Here is a 25,742-nt window from a genome sequence, read left to right as displayed (position 1 = left end):
TTTCTAGCAAATGGCAACAGTTAGGATGTTGATAACAAGGATTCTGTGGGAACAATGTCAAGGGCCTATGGATGGCCCAAAAGGAAATATGCTGTCTCAGTAATGATGTGTATTATAGTATTCTGCAAATGTAAATGAAATTCTGTAACAGTCTGTAAAATCTCCCCAAGGAGCATGGAGACACGAAGGAACTATTTACTGCCCAGACGCTCACACAAAATCATAGTTCATACATGCCTAGATGCACATACGATAGTGCACGTACGATAGTGCGCGTACGATAGTGCACATACGATAGTGCGCATACTGCACACACATGTATGCAGTCTCAACCACATGCTCAGTATCACCCATGTGCAGCAGATTGAAACTTCCATATCTGTGGAGTTAAGATTATACAGCCCATGAAATTTCCATTAGCTGATATGTCAGTAACCAAGGTCACAATCTCAAGACTGTCAGCAAGCGAGCTTGGAGTAAAATGAGGAGAAGCTGCTTTCTACAGAGAGTTGTTAGGATTCCGAATGTGCTGCCTGGGAGAATGGTGGAGGCAGATTTCATTGCAGGTTTGAAAGGCGAGCTGGGTATATATTTGGACGTGATGTATTGAGAGGGCTGTGGAGATAGGGCTGGGCAGTGGGACTTGCTGGGTAGCTCTTTCAGGAGCTGGTACAGATATGATGAGACAAATGGCCTCCTTCTGTCCTGTAAGGTTCTGTGATTCTGTTTGTTGTTTCTGAACCTGTCAATGCGTGAACAGTTTTAATCATCTCAATGCATTAAAAAAAATCAAAAGATGTCCAAAGACACACTGCTTCCTAATACATGGTAGGCTGTAAAACTGACCATGATCCCCAACTTGGAGATAATGGGAACTGCCGATGCTGGAGTCTGAGATAGCAAGGTATAGAGCTGAATGAACACAGCAGGCCAGGCAGCATCAGAGGAGTAGGAAATCTGACGTTTCGGGCCTGGACCCTTCTTCAGAAAATGCCTCCTGATACGCGGAAGGAAATCCCCAGATACACAGGAAGTAAAGTTCGAGCTTCAGTCTGTTTTCTAAACACTTCTCAGAATTTGGAGATAGCAGGAACTACTGATGCTGAAGAATCTGAGATAACAAGGTGTAGAGCTGGATGGACGCAACAGGCCAAGCAGCATCAGAAGAGCAGGAAAGCTAACGCTTCAGGCCTGGAATTGTTCTGACTTATTCAGCTTGCAGATGGGCAGGTGATGTTAAAATTGGCCACTGTATTTTGGATAAGTTTTCTTTGAAATTTCTCATCATATGACAAGGAATCCCTTTTAGCCATGGAACAAGATTGGCAAATTTCTGTCAAGTAATTCCCAGTGGCATTTCATGTGATACCTCTCTCCAATTGGGGTTGAAAGTAAAACATGGTCATACTCCTTAAAGTGTAGCCGGGTCGTATAATGCTGTCAGAAACATACGGTCATTGAATATACTCACCACCATCTTCAATTTGTATTTCAGAATGACCCTACTTCCGAAATGAAAGCATATACAGAAGTGGGGGAGGAAGCCAATTCTATCCACAGAGATTCCTGAAATGAATGCTATCCAAAGATGTCATGGAACATTTATTGACTTACAGAATATGAAGTGCATTTGATGTGTATTGCAATGGAATAAAACATATCACACTAACAGGAATTCTTATCTTTTTTTATTTACATATGACATACAAGGCAGGAACAGGTTTCAGCCTCAACAAACTTTATTTCTGGTTTATGTGAGCTTCTTAACTTCATCTCACTTTAGTGATAGGCCCTTCTTTTCTTCCTCATATAGCTTGCCCTTGTTATTACAGATCCCTTGAAGATTAGCAAATTCCACTTTTAATCACTCTTGACAAAGGTTCCCCTTGAAGGTTTTGCACTCTTCCACCAAAAGATCAACACAGTTTTTGTCACAATCACAACTGATTAGTGGCTTGTGATATTGAGTCAGTGTCTAGCTGATTGTGGCCTCCAACTAGCTAATTGGCAGTGTGATGTGACAGTTGATTATCATGTTACTAAAGTCCCCCAAAAATATGAAGGGTCTAAAAGGGGATTACAATGGTTTGAAAGACATGAAACATTACTGCTGTGGATCGCCTCTATGAGTATATCCTGGTATCTTTTTGTGATGTCTCCCTCCAGCACTTACATACTGTACAATGTCAATATTTCTGCAGATAGGCGGGCTCATGGAGCTAATACTGCTATTGAGCTTTCTCAAACTCTGTTCAATATCTCTCAGTTACATCCACCAAATAATGTTGGCAGATTTCCTTCAAATATTCCCCTCACTCTCATTTACACTGAAGTTTGATGGCTCACAGCCTTCTATGAAGTGACAACATCCCTGCCTCCTCTTCCACCCCCTGTGTCTTCCTCCCCACACCCCACCCACCCACACACATACATGCGCGCACACACACACACACACACGCAGGCACACACACACACAGACAGACACACACACACACACACACACCCAGGCTCTCACAGACACACACACACGCACAGACACACACACACACACACACACACTGTTCTATCTGCTCAGAGCAGACAACAACAGATGCCTCAGGGCCTTTAGTTCCTGCTGCCCACTGCTTGACACAATCTGTCTCTGACCTTTGGACTGCTGACCACTGATCTTTGAACTTATTTGGATCACCCAGCTCTGGGAGCTCTACTGTGAATCTTGTAGCAGCTCTTGTCTTACGACCAGGCAGAATTAAACATTACCAACATTGGAGCACCACGTTCCGTGAATGTTCCAGTTCTCCAGTTGACCGTCTCTTGTTAGGTGCCAACACCAGGGGATGGAAAAATTAGAGTCTGTCAAATGTTCACAAGATGGTCGGGGAGGATCTCCAACAAGTGAAGAGGCGACAGGCTCCACATTTCTCTGCAGAGGCCTCTAAGATCATCCTCCAGGCTACTCAGTGAAGAGTAGGATGATGGGCTCTTTTGTTTCTTCTTCTCGAATCTTGTCTGCTGTTTAGCACCCTGAAGGAGATTGTTTGCTAACGCAATTGCAGCTTGACACATTCAGGATCAATGAATCTTTTGCTGCAGATAACACAACCTTCCCAACCTTGCGCCCGCATCCAACACAATGGTATGTGGAAACCTCTGGACCAGCTGTTACCTCTGGGTGAAATGACAAAATACGAAGTTCTTCAAGTTAAGCATAGCACCGAGAGGTGATCTCTTGTCAGTCAGGTTGTATCAAACTTGGTGCTGGAAATGTATGACAGTCTGGCTGGTTGTTTGTCAAGTCCTTGGGGAAAGGAACTGTCACAAGATGAAGGGAGACTGGGAAGAAATCCAAACCGGAAGGTGAATTTCATTGCTCCATGCAAATATAAATTCTGACCAAGTTGCTTAAGTCCAGTTCGGGGTTGGTAATGCATGCTGCTCAGATCGACACTGTATCTGGCAGGCAGATGTCTCAGAACCTTGTGCCTCTCATGGATATCTGCCTCATCACATTGCGCACTTTGATAACAAACGTGCTCCGTGTTTGTGTTTGGGGAGAAAACCGATAGTCAGCTGGAATTGTTCTATGTGAGCATCAACAGTTCAGTCCCAAGGTGTGGAAATGGAGGAAACCGCTGGCGGATCAAATCCAGAGAATGGTGGGTTATCTGGCCCCTTCCCTATCCCCATTTGATATATTTGCAAAGTCTGTCAGCAGGACGTGGGCATATATGGAACGAAAATCCCCTGCAGCAGAGATGGTGAGGCCAAAATCTTCCTGTTCCTGGGGAACATTGCAGCTTTCTGATCAGATCCGCTAGCAGGTGCACAGGCCAAGAGGCAGCTTTCCTCAGTTCAAGGTACCCGGGGGAGATGAAGGAAGTCACACAGTCAGCTAGTTCCTGTCCTCTGGACTGTTCGCCCATTTATTCTCTTCATTTGTTGGGTCAATTTAGCTGTAGGTGCTGGGGATTGTGTCAGAGAAGTTGGGAGGTATGGAAATGGGAGGAGCATGTAACCGAAGATCAGTTAAAAACTCAGCTTGTAGGTGAGCTTCTGCGGTTATTGGCTGAGTCACCTTCCAGTTCATGTGCTCATCATAAGACGGACTGTATCCGCAGGGACATTACAGATGAATCACCAGATAATTGGGACAAAAATGGACCTATTTTCACCCTCACCCCGGGGGTCACCTTTGTGTGTGGCTGCATCAAGTGCTATGTAAATGCCCCTACCCCACATCCCAGTGATCACAGCAACCAAGTATCACTACCTGCTGAGGTTCCATTTAGAGTTATAGTGTCATAGAGATGTACAGCACAGAAACAAACCGTTCGGTCCATCCTAAGTAAATCTAGTCCCATTTGCCAGCATTTGGCCCCTATCCCTTCCTATTCATATACGCATCCAGATGCCTTCTAAATGTTGCAACTGTACCAGCCTCCACCACTTCCTCTGGAAGCTCATCCCATACGAGTGCTTGCATGAAAATATTACCCTTTAAGTTCCTTTTAAATCTTTCCCCTCGCATCTTAAACCTGTGCCGTCCATCACTTAGGGATGGCTATTCTTCCTATCCATATAAACCTCCATAAGTTCACCCCTCAGCCTCTGATGCTCCAGGAAAAATAGCTCCAAACTACTCAGCCTGTCCCCATAGCTCAAACCCTCCAAAATATTTGCATACATGATGGAAAGCAGTGATCCAGCACCAATCCTTGTTGCACACTGCTAATCTCAGGCCTCCAGTCTGAGAAACAACACCCCCATTCCCACCAGCACCCCCTGTCTTCTACCTTCGAGCCAGTTCTGATTCCAAATGGTAGTTCGCCCTGTATTCCATGTGATTCAACCTTGCTCACCAGACTACCATTGATGTTTCGCCCATGTTTGTTTTCTGTGCAACTCGGCATTCATTTGGACCAGCTCATACTGGCCCTTTTCCTTGTGAAACATTAAGGATCCAATTGAAAAGCACATTGACCACCACCTGAACAGGCCATGGTTCACATCACACATAACCTTCTCAGGAAAAGGAAATGAAGGATCGCGTTGGATGTTGCCGAAGCAAACAATTGACAGTCAATCCTGGAGGCTTATACACATAGCACACTGCCCATTGTGGTAGAGAAGAGTCGCTTGTGATGGGACTGTGCCTTTAAGAGAGATTTGTTCTGCATTGTTTCTCTTGCAGAGAGATATTGCCAAAGTGGCAGTCGGTCAAGGGCATTGAACTCCCTGAGTAGGCAAAAAAAAAGCATGAGTGGGTGCAGTCAGCCTCACACAGGCTCAGGGTTTTAATTTTGCTTTCAGTTGGAGTTTGGCTATTGAAGCTAACCAATGCAGCTTTCTCTCTTCTACAGCAAAAAGTTTGAGCCCTCTCTCTGAAGCTAGATAATTTCTTTTGGTATTCCTCTCTCCTGGACTGGAAGGGAGATAGCATGTGTGGAAAATCTGTTTTGCTGAACTTGCCTTTGCCAAGGGCTATGGGCTGCTACTATTTTGGAACTGAAGATGATTAGTAGTTAAATAATATATTATTTTATTACATATTTCAACAGAGTTACATCATTTATTTTTGTTCTTATTTTAACAATGTTGTAAGAACAAGGTGCATTTTGCTTAAAGCCTAGTAGTGGAACAATTGAATGACATCTGGAATGCAGCACCTCACACTTCCTTTTAAGCAAAATAAAAGTTATGGTCCAGGCTATCTCCTTGATTATATCTTGAGGGTGTTTGGTCTGGCCCATAATATTGGTGATTCTAGGTTACGTGCAAGCAAAGAGGGCAATGAATTTGTGGGATTCTATCTTGAATGTCATCACAAACCGTGCTCAGTGATCAATGAACTGTTTCCAAAGGCTTACAATGAGGCTACCATTAACTCTAATGGAGGACCAGCAGCTCCTTGAAATAAACCCTTTCCTCTGCTTGAAACCTCTGCTAGAAAGCCTCCTGGGCTGGTTGTTGTCCACTGGCTCACTCCAAAGTTCATGGCTATGTGTTTAAGGTTACACTGAAGCTTGCAGCATTACTTAAGAATGCTCAATGGGAAGACGTTACAGTCTGTGGACCTTACATTCACTGCTTTGGCTGTGTAAATGCACTATAGGCACTAGGAAATTTTTGTCATGAGATGTAAATGTATATGGACAAAGTCGTCTATAATTGTAAATGTAGTGAGGCACCTCAGACACTTGGACCATTGTTAAAGTAACTGGGGTGTACTGCATTATGAATAATCACAAATTAGCAATGCCTTGTATCTTTATAAAGAAATAAAAGGTTCAAAGAATTTATCCTTTTAAGTGTCAATAGTCAGGCTATAGATTCATACAGCTCAGAAACAGACCCTTCAGTCCAACCAGTCCACTCTGAACACAATCCCAAATTAAACTAGTCCCACAAGCTTGCCGCTGGCCCATCTCCCTCCAAACCGTTCCTATTCATGTACTTATCCAAATGTCTTCTAAACGTAATTGTAAACACATCCACCTCTTCCTCAGGAGGTTCATTCCACACGTCATAAAAAAATTTGCTCCTCGTGTCTTTTTTAAATCTTTCCCCTCTCACCTTAAAGCTACTAGGCTTTAAGCAAAATGCACCTTATTCTTACAACATTGTTAAAACATGAACAAAAAAAGACATTACTTTGTTGAAATACGTAATAAAATAATATATTATTTAACTACTAAACATCAACAGTCTTAAAATCCCCTACCCTAGGGAAAAGAATGGTCAAGCTTCCACCTAGTGCAATATAAAGTCTGCATTTGAGATCTAGTTTGAAAAATTATGATGAACTCGATAATATTTGCAGCTTGATTTTTCTAAGACAGTGGAAGAACGCGATAAACAATAAATTTTGAATGATTTCTAAGGAAGAAAACATGGATCATAACCTAATGTACCGTTAAAATTTAATGGGAGCATAGGAGCTGGGAAGTCATGTTGAGGTTATATATAACATTGGTGAGGCCTCTTTTGGAATATCATGTCCAGTTCTGGTCGCCCAATTGTAGGAAGGATATTTTTAAGCTGGGAAGGTTCAGAAGAGTTTTACCAGGATGCTGCTGGGTATGGAAGGTTTGAGTTATAAAGAAAGGCTGAATAGGCTGGGACTTTTTCACTGGAGCGTTCTTCTAGAAGTTCATTAAACAAAGATTGGTATAGATTGAGTAAATGGTAGCTGTCTTTTCCCTAGGCCAAGGGAATTTCAAGACCAGGGGACACTTCTTTCAGGTGAGAGGAGAGAGATTTAAAGGAGAGAAGGGGCAACGCTTTTACAAAGGGGTTGGTTTGCATGTGGGACTATCTTCCTGAGGATGTGGTGGATATCGGCACAGTTACAACACTTAAAAGGCATTTGGATGGGTACGTGAATATGACAGGCTTGGAGGGCTATGAGCCAGGAGCAGGCAGGTGGGACTAGTTTAGATTGGGATTATGTATGTTCGGCATGGACTGGTTGGATCAAAGCATCTGTACCTGCGCTTTATGGCTCTATGACTCCCACCAAATCCTTCAGTAACCTCTTCCTAGTGGGTGATGTCTGCGTGACACTCATTTTGACACATACCTGCACTGTTTGGATACTCTACGTGCAACAAAAGCCCCTGGCCAGTACCACACAGGATCCATCGTGACACGATTAACAATCTCCCGCTGCTGGATTCTTTTGGTAATGAAGATTAGACAAGGAAGAGATCACAATGAAGTTTAAGAATTATGACAGGGGGCATTATTGGTTGAAGCAAGACAATTCTGGGCTGCAAATACGTCGATATACAGGCATTTCTTCCAGAGATGAGCTTTTAGTGCATTTTTTAAATTCTGGAGAACGTTATAATGAAGCGTGCAGTGGTTTGGCAGGTTACATGACAAAATAAATGTCCATAACGCCCTTCTTTATAATTGACATCCAGTGGTTTTAAGGTCGTCAATGAACTGATCCAATTCCTTGCAGACCCTTCTCTGTCTCGTGCCCTTGCATTTTTCTTGCGACGGCATCTCTTCAACCCAAGACTTTGAATCCAGAATGTACTGTGTGCTGTTGTCGGGTTCAGTTGGCAGAGCGCAGTGGGGTCAGGGCGAATGGGAGGAAGGGAAACACAAAGACAGAAGGGAACATTACTTTCGAACCATCTCATCCCACCCTAATGCCAGCCAAGGACACTTTGTAGCAAATTCACAAGCATCGAATGCTTGGAGGTGGGTAGCCAATTTGTGCACAACCAGCAAGGTTGAGATACCAGATAATCTGGCTTGTAGCCACATTGCGACCACTGTCAAAATGCGTGACTCTAGAGGCACCACCCAATTTGAGACGCTCAGATCTATCATATAGAGTTACAGACCTGTGCTGCATGGAAACATACCCTTCAGTCAAATTCATCCATGCCGATATTAATATAATCCAGTCTCGCTTTCAAAAATAATTATTCATTTGTGGGATGTGGTTATCACTGACTGGGCCCAGTGTTTATTGCCCGTCCCTAGTTGCCGCCTTGAGAAGGTGGTGATAAGCTTCTTGAACCGCTGCAGTCCACCTGCTGTGGGTTGGCCCGCAATGCTATTGGGGAGGGAATTCCAGGGTTTTGACCCAGCGATGGTAAGGAACGGTAATGTATTTCCGAGTTGGGATGGAGAGTTGCTTCGGGGGGGAACCGGCAGGTGGTGGTGTTCCCCTGTATCTGCCACTCCCTGTCCCTCTAGATAGGGGTCATGGTTTGGGAAGGTGTTTGCTTTATGTTATGACTTAGCGAGGTCATCGAAATCTCACGTACTTGTGATTTTCATCTTTGGTCTGGCCGTCCTTTCCCATGAAGAGGTAAGATTTGAGAGGCTCCAGTTTCAAAGGGCACGCCGTCGATTTGAGGAAGTGCCGGATATCATTCACCTGGATGCTCTCATCGCTGGCTATTTGAAAGGGGGTGGTGGGGGGGGGAAGGAATGCACAATCTTCATTAGCTTTGTGGGATAAGCCCACAAAAATCAAGCTGTAATTAAACCGCACCTGGTTTGAGTGCTTTATTCGCAGTGGGGCAATTGCAGACGGTAGTCGCCCAACACTTATCGGTCTGAATCCTTCACCCTCCACAGATGCTGCCTGGCATTGAGGCTGTCCAGCATTCTCTGGGCTTCCTCCCTTTTAAAGCACCCACTGTTTTTTGCTTTACACAGGAGGCTTGCGATGAAAGCAGGAAATGCTGGAAAGACTCAGCATCTCTTGAGAGAGACAGAGAGACAGAGAGAGAGAGAGAGAGAGAGAGAGAAAGAGTTAACATTTCAAGTCCAGTTTGACTCTTCTTCAGAATTTGAATAAGTTCTGAAGCAGTGTAACAGAGGCCTCCATGACCCAGAGAAAGGCAATTCAACCCATTGAGTCTTGTGCTGGTCAAAGTAAAACCCCTAAGTATTCTAATTCCAGAGACCCAGACAATGTGCCGGGTACACTGGTTTGAATCCTGCCAAGGTAGATGGTGCATTGATTGCTAAAAAAAATTGGAGTTAAGAATCTAACAATGACCATGTGACTATTGTCGATTGTCAGGGTAAAAAAAAACACCTCGGTCATTAATGCCACTTTAGGGAAGGAAACTCCAGACCCACAACAATGTGGTTGACTCTTATCTGCCCTCTGGGCAATTAGGGATGGGCAATAAATGCTGCCTGGCCAGTGATGCCCTCATCCGGTGAATGAATTATAAAGAAAATCCCATTTTCCTGCATTTGGACCATACCCTTCATAAAAGGCATTGCAATGGTACATCTAAATACTTCTTCAATATTATGGGATCTTCTGCCTCCACTATCCATACCATCCCGAGTTCCAGATTCCCACCAGCTTCTGCCAAAAATAAATTCCTCATATCCACTCTAAACATCCTACCCCTTGCCTTAAATCTATGCCTCCAGTCACTGATTTCTTCAACAAAGGAGTTCTTTCCTTTCCACCCTGTCTATGCCACTCAGTCTTATACATCTCAATCATGTTCCCCTCTCAGTCTCTTGTTCTCCAGTCTGTGCTATCTCTCTTTCATATGTAAAACTTTCCAGCCCAGGGCACATCCTGGTAAATCTCCTCTGCACCCTCTCCAGTGCAATTATATCCCTCCTATAACACGGATTCCAGAACAGAGTACAATATTCTAGCTGCAGCCGAGCCAACCCTTATACTGTTGTCACCGGATTCGAAACGATGTTATTCTTTCTCCACAGATGCTGCCTGACCTGCTGAGCTTCTCCAGCAATTTCTGCTTCTGTGATCATACAGCACAGAAACAGACCCTTCAATCCAAAACGAAACTAGTCCCACCTGCCTGCTCCAGGCCCATATCTCTCCAAACGTTTCCCATTCATGCACATATCCAATGTCTTTTAAACGCTGTAACTGTACCTGCACCCACCACTCCCTCAGGAAGTTCCTTCCACATGCCTTCTGGGTAAAAAAATTTGCCCCACATCTCTTTTGTTAAACCTCTCTCCTCTCCACCTTAAAAATTTGCCCCCTAATCTTGAAATCCCCAATCCTAGGGAAAAGACACCAACCATTATCTCTATCTATATCTCTCATTATTTAATTAACTTCTCTAAGGTCATCCTTCAACCTCCTACACTAGAGTGAAAGAAGTCCCAGCCTTTCTTTATAACTCAAAGCTTCCATATGCAGCAACATCCTGGTAAATATCTTCTGAACCCTCTCCAACTTCATAATACCCTTCCTATAACTGGACGACCAGAACTGGACACGGTACTCTGGGAGAGGCCTCACCAATGTCCTGCACAACCCCAACATCATGTCCCAACTCCTGTACTCACTTTAAATTTAATATCACATCAGGTTATGATCCATGTTTTCTTCCTTTAGAATTCATTCAAAATATATTGTTTACTGCTCTCTTACATCATCTTAAGAAAACTCAAGTTGCAAATTTTACCAAGTTCCTTGCAATTTTTCAAATTTGATCTCAAATGCAGCCTTTATATTGCACTAGGTGGAAGCTTGGCCATTCTGTGTTAAAATGTCCATGACTAGGATGCACCCTTGTGAGTACCAGTGATACCCCAGTCATGTTACTGCACTTGTGGTCAGTGCTTTGCAAACGCAAGTGCAAATCCCACCAGGGCAGCCAACAAGCTTTCAGATTCCAGAAGGGGATGGAAGCCTTAGTAATGGTGACCATGGCAACTGCCACCAGTTGTTGTAAAACCTGGTTGGTTCACTTTAGTGGAAGGAGATATACAGGCCACACTGGCTGTAGTGTCGGCACTGCACTGGCACAGTGGTTAGCACTGCTGCCTCATAACACCCAGGGACCTAGGTTCGATCCCAGCCTCGGGCACCCCCCTGTGGGAAGCTTGCATGGAGAACTCTGCAACCCCCAGCTGACCACAGGTATTAGTGGTTAGAGGGTTTTCATGTACATCTGTGAAAGGTGTTCTTATTTGCCTCAAGCAACGTTGTTGGTTGACATTCTGGAACGCAGCCACCGAAACTCTCCCACACACCCAACACCCATTGCTAGGATAATGGTAGCTGGAGATACACTCAAGGTCTCCCAGTACCAACCAGAGCAAAGCACCTAACTGGTCTGTCACCCTACTCACCTCCCTCTGTCATTCCCTCCATCATTAAGGGTGTACAAGGCACACTCCAGGCAACGGCCTCATGGTATTATCGCTTAACTGTTGATTCAGAGACCCAGCTAATATTCTGAAGACCCCCAGTTGGAATCCAGCCATGGAAGATGGTGAAATTTGATTTCACTAAAGGCTCTGGAATTAATGGTGACCATGAGACCATCATCGATTGTCAGGAACAAACCCATCTGGTTCACTAATGGGAACGAATCTCCACATTTGATAGAATGTGACATCAAGAATACCAAGGAAATGGCAGCAGGTGGCTCAGTGGTTAGCACTGCTGCCTCACAGCCACAGGGACCCAGGTTCAATTCCAGCCTCGGGCGACTGTCTGTGTGGAGTTTGCACATTCTCCCTGTGTCTACATGGGTTTCCTCCCAGAGCCTGAAGATGTGCGGGCTGGGTGAATTTGCCATGCTCGATTACTCCATAGTGTCCAGGGATGTACAGGCCAAGTGGGTTAGCCATGGAAATGCACGGTTACAGGGACGTGGTCGGAGGGTGGTAAGGTCTTCGAAGGGTCAGTGTTGACTCGATGGGACAAATGGCCTGCTTCCACAGCATAGGGGTTCTATGATACGTGTGACTCTGGCCCTGCTGCACTGTGGCTGAATTCATGCAGGAAGACAGGCTCAAGGAGAGTTTCAAACACGGACTTTGCAAATGGGCACAGAAGTATCAATGCAAATAAGAATAAATCAGCACATTCTTTTGGATGTCTGAAAGCATGCTGAATGAGATGAGCAGCAAAAGATGATGGCTGCTCAGAATCTGAAACAAAATCAGTAAACACTTAGTAGAAACAAACAGAGAGAGTACTGGAGAAACCCAGCAGGTCTGACAACATCTGCAGAGAGAGACACAAAGTCCACATTTCAACTCGAGTATGACCCTTCTTCAGTACTTCAGAGCTCTTCAGACTCATATGTCGTACTGGACTTGGAATGCTAACTCTGCTTCCCTCGCTCCACAGATACTGCCAGACCTGCTGAGTTTCCCCAGCAATTGCCTGCGTTTCAGGTTTCCAGCATCTGCCGTATTTTCCATCTGGCAGCCGCTGAGCTGGTGAGGGAACCCCTCCTGTTTGCAATATTGCTTTGTCTGGCATGGGCCAGTTTCTTCAAATTCAGTGAGGCTCCGCATGGAATATTGGAAGGCAACGTCGAACCTACTGTTGTTAGAGCAGCGTTGGTTCCCTCCTGTTACTTACCAAGTTTGATCCGCTTTGTGATGGCAACTTTGTAAACTTGGAAGCTCCCTATCGTGTCGATTTGTAACACGTTGGCAACAAATGCTGGAACACATGGAGGAAAATGATGGTTAGAAATGCCTTTCTTCTGAAGTTTTGAAATGTGTTTAACTCTACAATATTGGGTAGGATACAGAACAGAATTTAGTTGTCATGGAATAGAAGATATAAAAAGTGCTGTGCAGGATAGCAAGCTTTAAACAAAGAGTCACGCAACTCTTCAAGACTTTTCAACCATCAACCTTTGTTGATTGAATTACTCCACATTCTCACCTACGCTGATATTCATTCTCCTCTCCTTTCGGCTTATTAAGAACCTATTTGCTCCCGTAGACACAAAAATGGACTCTGTTTCCACCAATTTTTGAGGAGGAGAATTTCAAAGACTTACAGCCCTTTATAGGAGTAAGAAACATCATGCTGTCCAAAATTTTTGAGATCCCCAATTTTGAGCCAGTGACCCTTAGATCGAGGCTCCCCTGCAAGAGAAAGGGTCTTTTCCACAGTCCGTCCTGTCAAGACAGCTTCAGGATCTTAAAATAGTTCAATCACGTCAGCTCTATTTCGTCAAACATCCAAGCATTTTAATAAAGGGCATTCTGACTTTACCACAGTCCCAAGATTGTTATTTAGTCAAAAGTAGAAGAGGTCTACTTAGGTGGCACGGTGGCTCAGTGGTTAGCACTGCAGCCTCACAGCACCAGGGACCTGGGTTCGATTCCAGCCTCAGGCGACTGTCTGTGCGGAGTTTGCACATTCTCCCCATATCTGCCTGGGTTCCCTCTGGGTGCTCCAGTTTCACACAGTTTTGCCCACAGTCCAAAGATGTGTAGTTTAGGTGGATCGGCCATGCTAAATTGCCTGTAGTGTTCAGGGGCGTGTGGATTTTAGAGGGATGGGTCTGGGTGGGATGCTTCAAGGGGCGGTGTGGGCTTGTTGGGCCAAAGGGCCTGTTTCCACACTGTAGGGAATCTAATCTAAACTAAAACTATAGTGTTGGAGAATTAGAAAGACAAACAACAAGTTAGTGGGAAAAGTTAGTTGCATTCCTTGACCAAACTTTGAGTCCAGTGCATTATTAAGGAAGATAAAGCAATAAATGATGGAAACAGCCAATCTTTAGACAGCAAAAGAAGTTTCAAAGCATTAAAACAATTGCACCTGAAGCGTAGAGTCTTATATCAAGGGAAAACTGATGTGGAGGTACCGGTGTTGGGCTGGGGTGTTCAAGGTCAGAAATCACATAACACCAGCTTATAGAGTGACACAGACAGATTACTAAATATAGGTTGAAGATGTGGTTGTGTCCGGGTCATTCATGGAATCTAAAATCTACCAGCTGTGTTACAGAATTGTAGTAACATTACATTAGAATAGATTTTAAGGACTTTACAGCAAATGGTAGAAATTAATATCCTTCCTAATCTTCCACACTATTTATTTGAAACTCCGGTGGATACAAGGCGAGCCTGTCCAAACCTTTCCCCATTGGACAACCCGGTCATTCCGAGGGAAGATGGTCCTTCATGGTGGCAGGCTGAAAATCCTGGAACTCCCCTCCTGATGGGCACCATGAGTGTAACTACACCACACAAACTGGTTCAAGAAGGTGGTTTTATCTTCTCATGGATGGTGAATGCTTGCCTTTTGAGCTGGCCCTACACAACGAAAAGCTTAATTTTCCTTGAATAAGTGCTGCTGGAGATATTAGAGAAGATTTTGAATGTTTAAAATAGATATGCTCAGTGCAATTCATGTCCGACTGTCTTATGGCCAATTACTTTATCTTCTGTTGCGGGCAAAATGCATTAAATTCAATTCAGAGAATAAAGGCTCACTTAGTAATGTATTAGTGAACCAATGAAAAGTGCATGCATTTGACAATGGAAGCTCACTTTTCACTAACTTTGTTTTATTTTTATAATTAAGGAGGTGACAAGATTTGGGCGGTGCAGTGAATGCAGTCTATATAGACATCTAGACAGAAGTGTAGACTCTGATCTACTTGGCAAACTTCAAAAAAATTAAAAAGTCCTTCACTCCCAGGAAGAAACTGAATCCCAAATTGAGTTAGTGAGAGGGAGCAAGCAGTAATGCTTGCCAGTAATTTTTTGTCACTGGAAGGCTGTTTGCAGGCTCAGCTCGCAATCCCTCGCTGTTGGTAGGATATACCAGCATTTTCGGGGGCCGCTGAGCTTTTGTTGGCTAGATGTTTGTTTTGTATTGCAGAATGACCCCAAGAGCCTGGGTCTGATTTCCATTCTGGCTCCTTACACTGTTGCTTCCAGCGGCAAATTATTACTGACAGAAACATCAGCCACAAAGATGGCTCTCAATGTGAAGCATCATGGGAAAAAGAGCTAAAGACCGTTCTTTTGCCAGCGCTCGCTAGAATGTATTCATGATTTAGATTCAATTGCAGGCAAGTGTTGATGACAGAGTTTGGAGATACTACAAACATTTACCACATGGCTGGCAGTGAGGAGGAAGCTTTGATGAATTGGTTTGATGAATTGGGCAGGGAAGTGAAAAACGGAACCCATCTTGGGGGAAGTTTTGAGAAACTAAACAAGGAGTATACAAAATACAATAATGAGCAGTGTGGATGATCGGAGGGACCTCGAACTCTATGGCCCCCAAAGACTCACGGGTACTAGGGCAATTTGATACAAGGTGGCTAAGATGGCGTAGGATATACTTTCCTTTATTAGCCAAGATTAACATTATGATAGATCATTGGTCAGCTTGTACCCAGTTTGAGGCTTTCATTGGAAGCAAGATGGGACTGCAATGGGGAGGGCGCAGAAGAGCTCATCACAATTATATAATCCATACAATGTGGGAGCAGGCCATTCAGCCCATTGACTGTCCGAAGGGCATCCCACCCAGAGCGACGCCCCCCCCAACCCTAACCTTGTAACTCTGCATTCCCCCATGGCTAACCCATCTGGTCTGCACATCCTGAACGCTATGTGCAATTTGGCATGGCCAAGGCACCCAAGCCTACACATCTTTGGACTGTAGGAGGAAGCCTACAGTGACACAGGGAGAATGTACAAACTACACACAGACAGTCGCCCAGGGGTGGAATCAAACCGAGGACCCCAGTGCTGTGAGACAGCAGTGCTAACCATTGAGCTACTATGTCACCCAGAATTAGACAAACAATGGCCCATGGATGAAAGATTGAATCAACTGTTGTCGTTGCATCTCGAAAAGAGCAAACTGAACTGTGGTACATTTTAAGTTGTTTCAAACTAGAAGGGGGCTATATGGAGAGAATATAATGGCTCATTGACCTCAGCAGAGTGGCCAAAAACCAGGGGAAGTCGATTTAAAGTGTTTGCAAGTAGGGCCAGAGGGGAAATGAGGAAATGTTAGAACCTGAAATTTGCTGTCTGAAGGGGTGGTAGAGGCAAAAACTGTACTACTTCTGAACAGAAGAATTGTTTATTTCTACCTGGGGACATCAGGATGCATCTTGGCTCAGTATGGCAACTGTTTTGCCCAGGACTGTAAAAAACTAGTGAGTTATGAACACAGCCCAGTCCATCACGGAGAGAACCTCCCATCCATTGACTCCATTAGCTCTTCTTGCTGCCTCAGGAAGGCAGGCAATATCATCTAAGACCCTTCCCACCCTGGTTATAATCTCTTCCAACCTCTTCCATTGGGCACAAGATACAAAAGCTTAAAAACAAGTGCCAACAGGTTCGAGAACAGCTTCTTCCCACTGTTAATAGACTTCTGAATTGACCTCTCAAAATTTTAAATTTAACATTGATCTCACTCATTGTACACCTTCTCTGTAGCTGTAACATTGTATTCCTCACTCTGTTCTATTACCCTAATGCACACTTTATGGTATGACTTCCTCTACTGCACTCAAAATAGAACTCTTCACTGTACCGAGGTACATGTGACAATTAAAAAATCAAATCTAATTAAAAAAATCTTTCCATGATCTGTCCGATTTCTGAAATAAAGTCCACTGTGGCCCTTGTGTGTCAGCATATTGTGAAATGAATTCTTTGAAAGTCTTTACTTGCCTTGGGCAATTTTTTTTAAGCTACTCAAACCCCACTAGCTTGCGCAGTTAAAATTTGGCCCTAATTTACTCGGCTAAGCAAAATAATGCTCCTATCCTGCACCACTGCTGATCAATGTGTAAATAAAATAATGCTTAAAGGTTAGTGGTCTACGTTTGACCTTGGTGGTAAACTGTCTCACACTTACTGCTAATAATGGACTGAATCATTCCATCTCCCTGACTTTGAAAACTGACCTTTGGGTACAATTACCAGCCTGTCTCGATTCAACGGGCGGTGCCAGCGTTTTGAGAGAAGGGTTGTGCTTGAGAAAGCTTCAGTTTGGAAAGCAAAGGCTCCAGGGCACTTGCCACTTGCAGTGGTTTGTCAGTCATGACGTTAATGAGCAATTGTTATCTTGCTTGCAAAATAAGTCAATTTAATAAGTTGTGTCTTGCTAACTAATTGTTATGGTTTTGCAAAGACAAAATGTCAGTTACAATTGCAATGACACAAATGCACAGATCATTGATGGTGGCAGGCCTGTTGGAGAGAGTGTAAAACATAATTGGTTTTATTAACAAGGGCATAGAGTACAAAAGTAAGGAGATACTATTAAACTTGCACAAAGCACTTGTTTGAGCTCAGCTGGAGTATTGTATTCTGGAGTACAGTTCTGGGTGCCCGCATCATTGAAAAGATGTGAACGTATTGGAGACAGTGCAGAAACAATTTACAAGAATGGCCTCAGCAATGAGAAGCTTCATTTCTGAGGATAGATCGAAGAAATTGGGACTCTTCTCCTTGGAGAGACAGCAGCTGAGGGGAGATTTAATAGAGGTCTCCAAAATCATGAGGGGGCTGGATGGAGTAGATAAGGAAAAAATGTTCCCGCTTGTAAAAGATAAAAGGAACTGAATGGCGTAGATCATGATGATATGCAACCAAAGAAAGAGTAATGTGAGGAAAAAAAAACTTTTCACACAGCGAGTGGTGAGGAATGGGTTTGGAAAGCACTGCCTGGAAATATGGCAGAGGATGGTTCAAGGGAAATATTCAGGAGAGGCATCGAATGGTTATCTGCATTGGAATAGTTTGCAGAAATATGGGAAAAGGCCAGGGGAGTAGCACTTGGGGATAGAACTATTGCAGACATGATGGGCTGAATGGCTTCCTTCTGAAACACAACAATTCTGTGATGCCATGTGATTCTGTTAACAGTGAGAACTGTCCAAATGTTCAACAGGAGTGTCCCTCATTCACTTGCACGTCTCAGTTTACTGAAATTACTTCATTGGCATCAATTATTGGCTGGCTACCAGGTGCATTTCTATACATTGTTGGTGGTGCTTCAGAGCAAGGAAGAGCTGAGAAGTTATGCACGTGCCCACTCAAAAGCCAAGTATTACAAACAGAGCAATCAGGAATGTTTCTTTTTTACCATAGTCCACAATGGGGCTGTAGCAGGCAAACCGCACCCGCGCGTCTTCTGCCAATTCTGTAGAAAATGTTTTCTTCATGCGAGGGCAACGACCTGAGAGTGAGAGTCAGAGTGAGAGACAGAAGGACAGAGCAAACAGACTCACGGACACAACCCACGGTGATTTTTGCAACGAATGAATGGGCAAAGGTCACTCTCCAGTCCTTTTAAATTCTGTTTGAGTACATGAAAAATACTGACCTAAAATAAACCAATTGCTGCTCCGAATCAGAATGCTCAATTAGTCTCTTGGCTATTGCGATGATTAAGGGGGCAGTCAGCTCAGCTAGTCATGCAGGTAGTCTGCAATACGGTGGGGGATGCCTAAAGTGTGGGTTTGATTCTGACACCAGCTGAGGTCACCGCACAGTCCGGCTTTCTATACCTTCCCTGTTGCAGTGACCCTTGGGTTAAATCCAGCACCAGCTGCCTCTCTCGGTCTCTCTAAATTGGAAAGCAGCCCTGTGACCCTCAGTGATTGTGGCAAAATTGCATATTGCTTGTTCATTTCCAACATTAAAGAAAGCTTCCCCACGAGACAGTGAAAAAGACAAAACAGCCATTAGACAGCATCCACCATAAGAGGGGGAAATGGAGATTTTAGAGATTTTGATGGTCTCTTAAATAACATATGCTTTATTTCAATAATGGAAACTCTATAGAGCAAAGGAGTAAGATTATATAGGTGCAGTATTTAGCAGAATCTGCTCCCAGCGGGTGGGGGTTTAACACTTGCCGTTAGTTCTCTAGGTCTGAGGCTGTACTGTCAAGCTGCATTTTCTAAATGCAATGCGACAAAGTATCCTTTCCTGTTCTGTAGCACACAGAGGGACATAATTTATTCAGGCTCAGAACATGAGCATTAAGATTAGAAAAAAAAAATGCCAATGCTCTAAGCTCTAAATCAAATGCCTGACAAAGTCTGAGCCCTCAGGCAAAATGCACAACCCAACAGCAGAAGAGCCACCCCTTATCATTGCTATAACAAGGCACACAGAGCTGGATGAACACAGCAGGCCAAGCAGCATCAGAGCAGCAGGAAGGCTGACGTTTCGGGTCTAGAACCTTCTTCAGAAATGGGGGAGGGGAAGGGGATTCTGAAATAAATATGGAGAGAGAGGGAGGCGGATAGAAGATGGATAAAGGAGAAGATAGGTGGAGAGGAGACAGACATGTCAAAGAGGCAGGGTTGGAGTCAGTAAAGGTGAGTGAAGGTAGGGAGTTAGGGAGGCGCTAGGTCAGTCCATGGAGAACGGACAGGTCAAGGGGGCAGGATGAGGTTAGTGGGTAGGAGATGGGGGTGGGGCTTGAGGTGGGATGAGTGTATAGGTGGGAAGAAGGACAGGGTAGGAAGGCGGGATGATTTGGCCTGATTTTGGGAAGCGGTCTGGAGAGGGGAGATTTTGAAGCTTGTGAAGTCCACATTGATACCATTGGGCTGCAGGGTTCCGCAAAATATGAATTGCTGTTCCTGCTTCAGGTGGCTTCATTGTGGCAATGCAGGAGGCCCAGGATGGACTTGTCTTCCAACGTGTGAGAGGGGGAGTTGAAATGATTCGCGACTAGGAGGTGTAGATGTTTGTCGCAAAGCAAGGGCAGGTGTTCCGCAAAGTAGTTCCCAAACCTCCGATTGGTTTCCCCGATGTAGAGGAGGCCACAACGGGAACAGCGGATACAGTATACCACATTAGCAGATCTGCATGTGAACATCTGTTGCATGTCCATCCTGGGCCTCCTGCAGTGCCACTATGATGCTACCCGAAGGTTGCAGGAACAGCAACTCATATTCCGCTTGGGAACCCTGCAGCCCAATGGTATCAATGTGGACTTCTCAAGCTTCAAAATCTCCTCTCCTCCAACCGCATCCCAAAACCAGCCCAACTCGTCCCCGCCTCCCTAACATGTCCTTCCTCCCACCTATCCCCTCCTCCCACCTCAAGCTCCACCCCCACCTCCTACCTCCTAACCTCATCCAACACCCTTGACCTGTCCGTCCTCCCTGGACTGACCTATCCCCCCCAACTCCCCACCTACACTCACCTTTACTGGCTCCATCCCTGCCTCTTTGACCTGTCTGTCTCCTCTCCACCTATCTTCTCCTTTATCCATCTTCTATCTGCCTCCCCCTCTCTACATATTTATTTCAGAATCCCCTTCCCATCCCCCATTTCTGGAGAAGGAACATCAGCTTTCCTGGTCCTCTGATGCTGCTTGACCTGCTGTGTTCATCCAGCTCTGCACCTCGTTATCTCAGATTCTCCAGCATCGGCAGTTTCTATTGTCGCCTTGTCATTGGTTGAGGGTCAAAGTAAAAACTCAGGTGAATTAACAAGCCCCTACCCCTTCTTGCACAATGCTAAAGAACAGGCAATTCTGAGACAGAAGCCCAGAGAATGTATCTTTGGATTTTCCATTATATGTCGCTGGGACCTACCTTCAGCACACTGGCAAACATCATGTTGGCAAAGCTTCAAAGCAATGGTGTTTTGTTCTGGAGCATTATAAAATATAGTGCATTTTGTACCTGCAACCGAAGCATTCAATCATGAGAAGAGCATGACATGGAATAATGCTATTGCTGTCTCATGTAGAATAATATTATTTGGACATTGTGAGCTTCCATCTCTGCCAATAATGACGTATATACCTGCATAGACAGAGAAAGACTGGCCTAGGTGCCAGCGGGGAGACAGAGAAAAAGAGAGAGGCAGACAGATAGAAAGAGAGACAGAGAAAGAAAGAGACAAGAGAGAAAGACAGGGAAAGATGTGAGAGAGAGAAAAAGAGAGATGAATGAGAGAAGGTGGCCAAGGAGAGACTTAATAGAGGTCTTCAAAATCACGAGAGGGCTGGATGGAGTAAATAAGGAGAAGCTGTTCCTGCTTGTAAAAGACATAAAGAATAAGAAGGCACAGATCATAATGATGTGCAAACAATGAAAGGGTGATATGAGACAAGAGGGGGAGAAAGAGAGACAGAGAGAGACAATTGCGTAAGACAAAGAGAAAGAGAAAGAAAGAAAGCATGAAATAGGAGATAGAGGGGGAAAAGATAAAGAGAAAAATGAGAGAGAGAGAGAGAGAGGACAGAGAGACAGAGAAAGACAGAGGGAGAGAGAAAGTGAGACAGAGAGAGAGAAAGTGAGAGAAAGAGTGTGAAGGAGACAAAAAGAAAGAGACAGAAAGAAAGACACAGAATAAAACAGAGAGAACAAGAGAGAAAGAAAGAGAAAGAGAGAGAAGGAGAGAGAGAAAGAAAAGACAGATAAAAAGACTGAGAGAGAGAGAGAAAGTCACCACACCAGGGAATTGGGTTCGATTCCACCCTCAGGTGACTGTCTGTGTGATGCTTGCACATTTTCGCAGAGCCTGTGCAGGTTTCCTCTGGGTGCTTCAGTTTCCTCCCACAGTCCAAAGATGTGCAGGTTAGAGTGGATTGGCCACGTTAAATTACCCATAGTATTTAGCGATGTGCAGACCCATGGTGGGTTGGCCATGGGAAATGCAGGGTTACAGAGATAGGGAGGGAGATGAGTGGGATGCTCTTCAGAGGGTTGGTGTGAACTTAATGGGCTGAATGGCCTGCTTTCACACTGTTGGGATTCTGCAAATTTCTGCTTCTCAGTCAACGGACTAATCACACTGAAATAGTTTCTTTTTATAACATCGAGGTGACCTGATTCCTGCATCTTGAAGCCAGCTCCTGTAATGAGTAACATGGGTAACAGGGTAATATTATTCACTCTCACCCACTGTCCATGTGCATTTCAAGTCAGCCTCCTGTAACAACACAGCATTTAAAAGGGAAGCCAGACAATCCCTGAACCACCACCTTCAGGAAACCTGCAACCCTTCTGCATTAAATCCCAGCAGCTGCTGCATTGCAGTGGAGTCTCGACTCACTTGGATTGTAATAGTCGTAGAGTGTCGCACTTGCCGGCTGTATTAATCCGATGGGAATGATTTGCTTTGCGGCAAACACGATACATTCTCTGTGCTCAGTGACCTGGAGGGTGGGTCAATCACAATTGCATGGTCACAAATAGATACATGTAAAATACACAAAAAACAAACATTGCAAACACACAGGTGAGTAATGCAGGGCCCGTATTTCAGTGCCAGTGTTACGCCAGAAATCCAAAAGCAATACCCATTCAGGTTATCACAGCAAACAGGGCACTGACTACACCCAGCCATCCTGTACAATACTCATAGCAGGGTTTAATGTGATTCTGGGATTGGACCACATTTGCTGAATAAATCTGAAGTTGTCCAGCATTATGTGTACAAGCAATATGGGATTGTCTTTTGAGCTCACAGTGAACAGGTCCTCTGTGTACATATTGACGATGCTGTCAATTTAAGAGGTTATTTTGTCCTGGTTGCTTTTTGCAGTGAGGTTGTAAGGCGGAGGTAACAAGCTGGCTAGTTAAAATCACTTGAGTAAACAGTTTGGGAGGCTCTGGGCTTCTTGCTTTAAACTGCCTGAATGTGTGTGGCCAGCTGTCAAAGGTTAGGATTTCTCGGGTTTGTTACCTCAGGATTATCAGAACCTATTAGGGTCTCAACAGAGTTGGATGTTTCAGCAAATGCCTGCTGGCTGCTACTCTCTCTGAATTTTCTCTTGATGTTTTTTCCTCCTCGAGTGGAGAACTCTACGTGAGAATCTGTGTCGGAATTTTCCGTTTTTTTTTGATAAAGGGTATGTTTATGGGATTTTATTATATTGGAATAGTTAGCTGGTAATAGTTACTGTATTTATTATTCTGTTAAACTTACCAATAGAGTTAAGTAATTCAAAATTCCTTTCTTTTATTTATTTTTTAACTACAGTCAGAGAGTCATAACAACATAGAGATGTACAGCTGGGAAATAGACCCTTCTGTCCAAGTCAGCCATCTTGACCAGGTATCCTAAATTAATCTAGTCCCATTTGCCAGCATATGGCCCATATCCTCTAAACCCTTTCTATTCATATATCCATCTTTTAAATGTTGTCATTGTACCAGCCTCCATCACTTCCACTGGCAGCTCATTCCATACACACACCACCTTCTGCGTGATAAAGTTGTTCTGTGGATCCCTTTTAAATCTTTCCCCTCTCACCTTAAACATATGCCTTCTAGTTTTGGATTCCCCCACCCTGGTGATAAAACCTTGGCCCTTCACCATTTCAATGCACATCATGATTTTATAAACCTCTATATGGTAACTTCTCAGCCTCTGACACTCTAGGGAAAGCAGCCCCAGTCTAAGTATGTTTAAATTAACTGTGCTTTGCCTAACATTGAGTACTGTGACCAGTGGCATTGCCTCTGGAACAGGCACTTTATAAAAAAAGAAAAATTTAGGGTCTAGGCTGCCTTTTTAAAATATGTTGAAGGGATCTGGTCTGTCCATAACAACACACAAGGGCATGTTATGGCAAACATACGGACACACTGCCACAGTTTCCACTCTATGCAAGAGGTAACAGGCATTCACTGGGCCATTTCGCAGGGCAATGCCTTGACCAATGGCAGCCAACCCACTTGGCTTAAAATTTAAACAGAGCTTGGCAGTTATCTATCAGTCATCATTAGCTGGCAGATTCTCTATGGCATCACCTCTATGAATCAGAGTCCCCTTGATGACCAATCAGCAATTTCCTTTCAGTGGATAAACAATGTTTTTTTTTTAACTTGGCATTTCTTGTGAATTTCTCCAAAGAGTGCAAAATAGAAGCTTTGATGAAATGACTTTTTTCCAGTAATGCTTAAATAAATCAGGATGTAACACAAAATTATTGAAGTTGTTGCAAAAATAGGGAATCATTCCTGAACAACGGTGCATAGTTTTTATTCAGCAAAGATTTGTTCCATCTGAAATTAGGATGTGACACAGTGGCCTCAAGGAACTGCAACTGCCTTCTATTTTGAGAACCTTGAGCAGATCAGTAGGATTTTTGCTTTTCCACAAGGGCCTTTCAGAGATCCAAGGAATTCCTACAGAGTGGAAGCAGGCCATTTGGCCCATTGAGTCCAATCAGCCCTCTGAAGGGCATTCCACCCAGACCCACTGCCCTATACTATTCTTACAATGGTGCATTTTCTATGGCTAATCCACCACATCTACACATCCCTAGGCACTACACGTACATTAGCCTAGACTAACCCACTTAGCCTGTACACCTTTGGGCTGTGGGAGGAAATTGGAGCACCTGGAGGAAGCCCACACATAAACAGGGAGAATGTGCAAACTCCACATATTCGCCTGAGGGTGTAATCAAACCTGGGTCCCTGGCACCGTGGGGCAGCAGTGCTAACCATTGAGCCACCTTACCACCCTGCGAAACATAGTGAACAGGTCTAGCCTGTGTCTGAGCACAGGCTTACCTCCAGTTCTCAAGCCCAACGGTTTGACAGGACTCTACCTCAGCTAAATTCAAGACTTGTGGTACTGCATCAGGAGAGAATGGGCAAACACCATGGGTGGTATGGTGGTTCAGTGGTTGGCAATGCTGCCTCACACTGCCGGTGGCCCAGGTTTGATTCTAGTCTTATGTGACTGTCCGTGTGGAGTTTGCACATTGTCCCTGTATCGGTTTCCTCCCATAGCCCAAAGATGTGCAGCCTAGGTGGAATGACCATGCTCAATTTTGCGATAGTGTCCAGGGACATGCAGGCTAGGTGGGTTAGACATAGTAAACAGGGTAATAGGATGGGCAGGCTGGGGCTGGTTGAAGAGCCATTTAGAGGGTCAGTACAGATACAATGGGTTAAATGGTCTCGATACACTGTAGGAATTATATGACGTGCATAATAAAATCCAAACGCATGCATACAGCACCATTACCTTTTCAAGATAGAGGAGCACTCTCCCATCCTTGAACTCATATTCATTGATGTAGCGATCTACAAGTGTTTTTAGCTGCAAGATAAACATATTTTCAATTAGCGTCACATTGATCTCATCTATTGTTTCCTGAAGCCTGAAATATATACTCATGATGCCTTGATTCACTGTTAAGAATCCAGAGTGTTACAATCTTCCTTATATAAGGCCATAAGACATGAAAGAAAAAAATAGATAAAGGTTATGGCAGTGAGGTATGAATTGGCTCAGTAAGACCATAGATATAGCAGCAGAAGTAGACCCTTCAGCCCATCAAATATGCTCTGCTACTCAATGAGATTGCATCAAATCTGACAATCCCCAACTCCATTTTTCTGTTTATTTTTCTTCCTCCCACAGCCCTTGATTCCCACACTTACTAAAAGTCTGTCTATCCCAGCCATAGACATATTTAGGGTGGCAGGGGGCTCAATGGTTAGCATTGCTGCCTCACAGTGCCAGGGACA

The 25,742-nt window shown here is 44.2% G+C and overlaps 2 protein-coding genes across 2 annotated transcripts in view; one reads left to right on the top strand and one right to left on the bottom strand.

Moving 5' to 3' along the window:
* The window catches only part of LOC125446588 (complement C3-like), a 58,989-nt gene extending 57,329 nt beyond the window's left edge, over positions 1-1,660 (top strand). The window contains exon 22 of the mRNA XM_048520282.1: positions 1,496-1,660. Coding sequence (XP_048376239.1) covers positions 1,496-1,500 — 5 coding nt within the window. The 3' untranslated portion in view covers positions 1,501-1,660. The remainder of the gene's footprint in view (positions 1-1,495) is intronic.
* Positions 1,661-6,724: 5,064 nt separating this feature from the next.
* LOC125467687 (complement C4-like) overlaps positions 6,725-25,742 on the bottom strand; it is a 122,875-nt gene continuing 103,857 nt past the window's right edge. The window contains exons 35-41 of the mRNA XM_059639607.1: positions 25,237-25,311; positions 22,306-22,408; positions 20,838-20,927; positions 18,365-18,457; positions 12,857-12,940; positions 8,787-8,919; positions 6,725-8,050 (exon numbers count right to left, since the gene is read on the bottom strand). Of these exons, the coding sequence (XP_059495590.1) occupies positions 7,909-8,050; positions 8,787-8,919; positions 12,857-12,940; positions 18,365-18,457; positions 20,838-20,927; positions 22,306-22,408; positions 25,237-25,311 (720 nt within the window). The 3' untranslated portion in view covers positions 6,725-7,908. The remainder of the gene's footprint in view (positions 8,051-8,786; positions 8,920-12,856; positions 12,941-18,364; positions 18,458-20,837; positions 20,928-22,305; positions 22,409-25,236; positions 25,312-25,742) is intronic.

The sequence above is a fragment of the Stegostoma tigrinum genome, chromosome 34 (genome assembly GCF_030684315.1).
Source record: "Stegostoma tigrinum isolate sSteTig4 chromosome 34, sSteTig4.hap1, whole genome shotgun sequence".
Taxonomy (NCBI): domain Eukaryota; kingdom Metazoa; phylum Chordata; class Chondrichthyes; order Orectolobiformes; family Stegostomatidae; genus Stegostoma; species Stegostoma tigrinum.
This window is presented reverse-complemented; position numbering and strand designations above follow the sequence as displayed.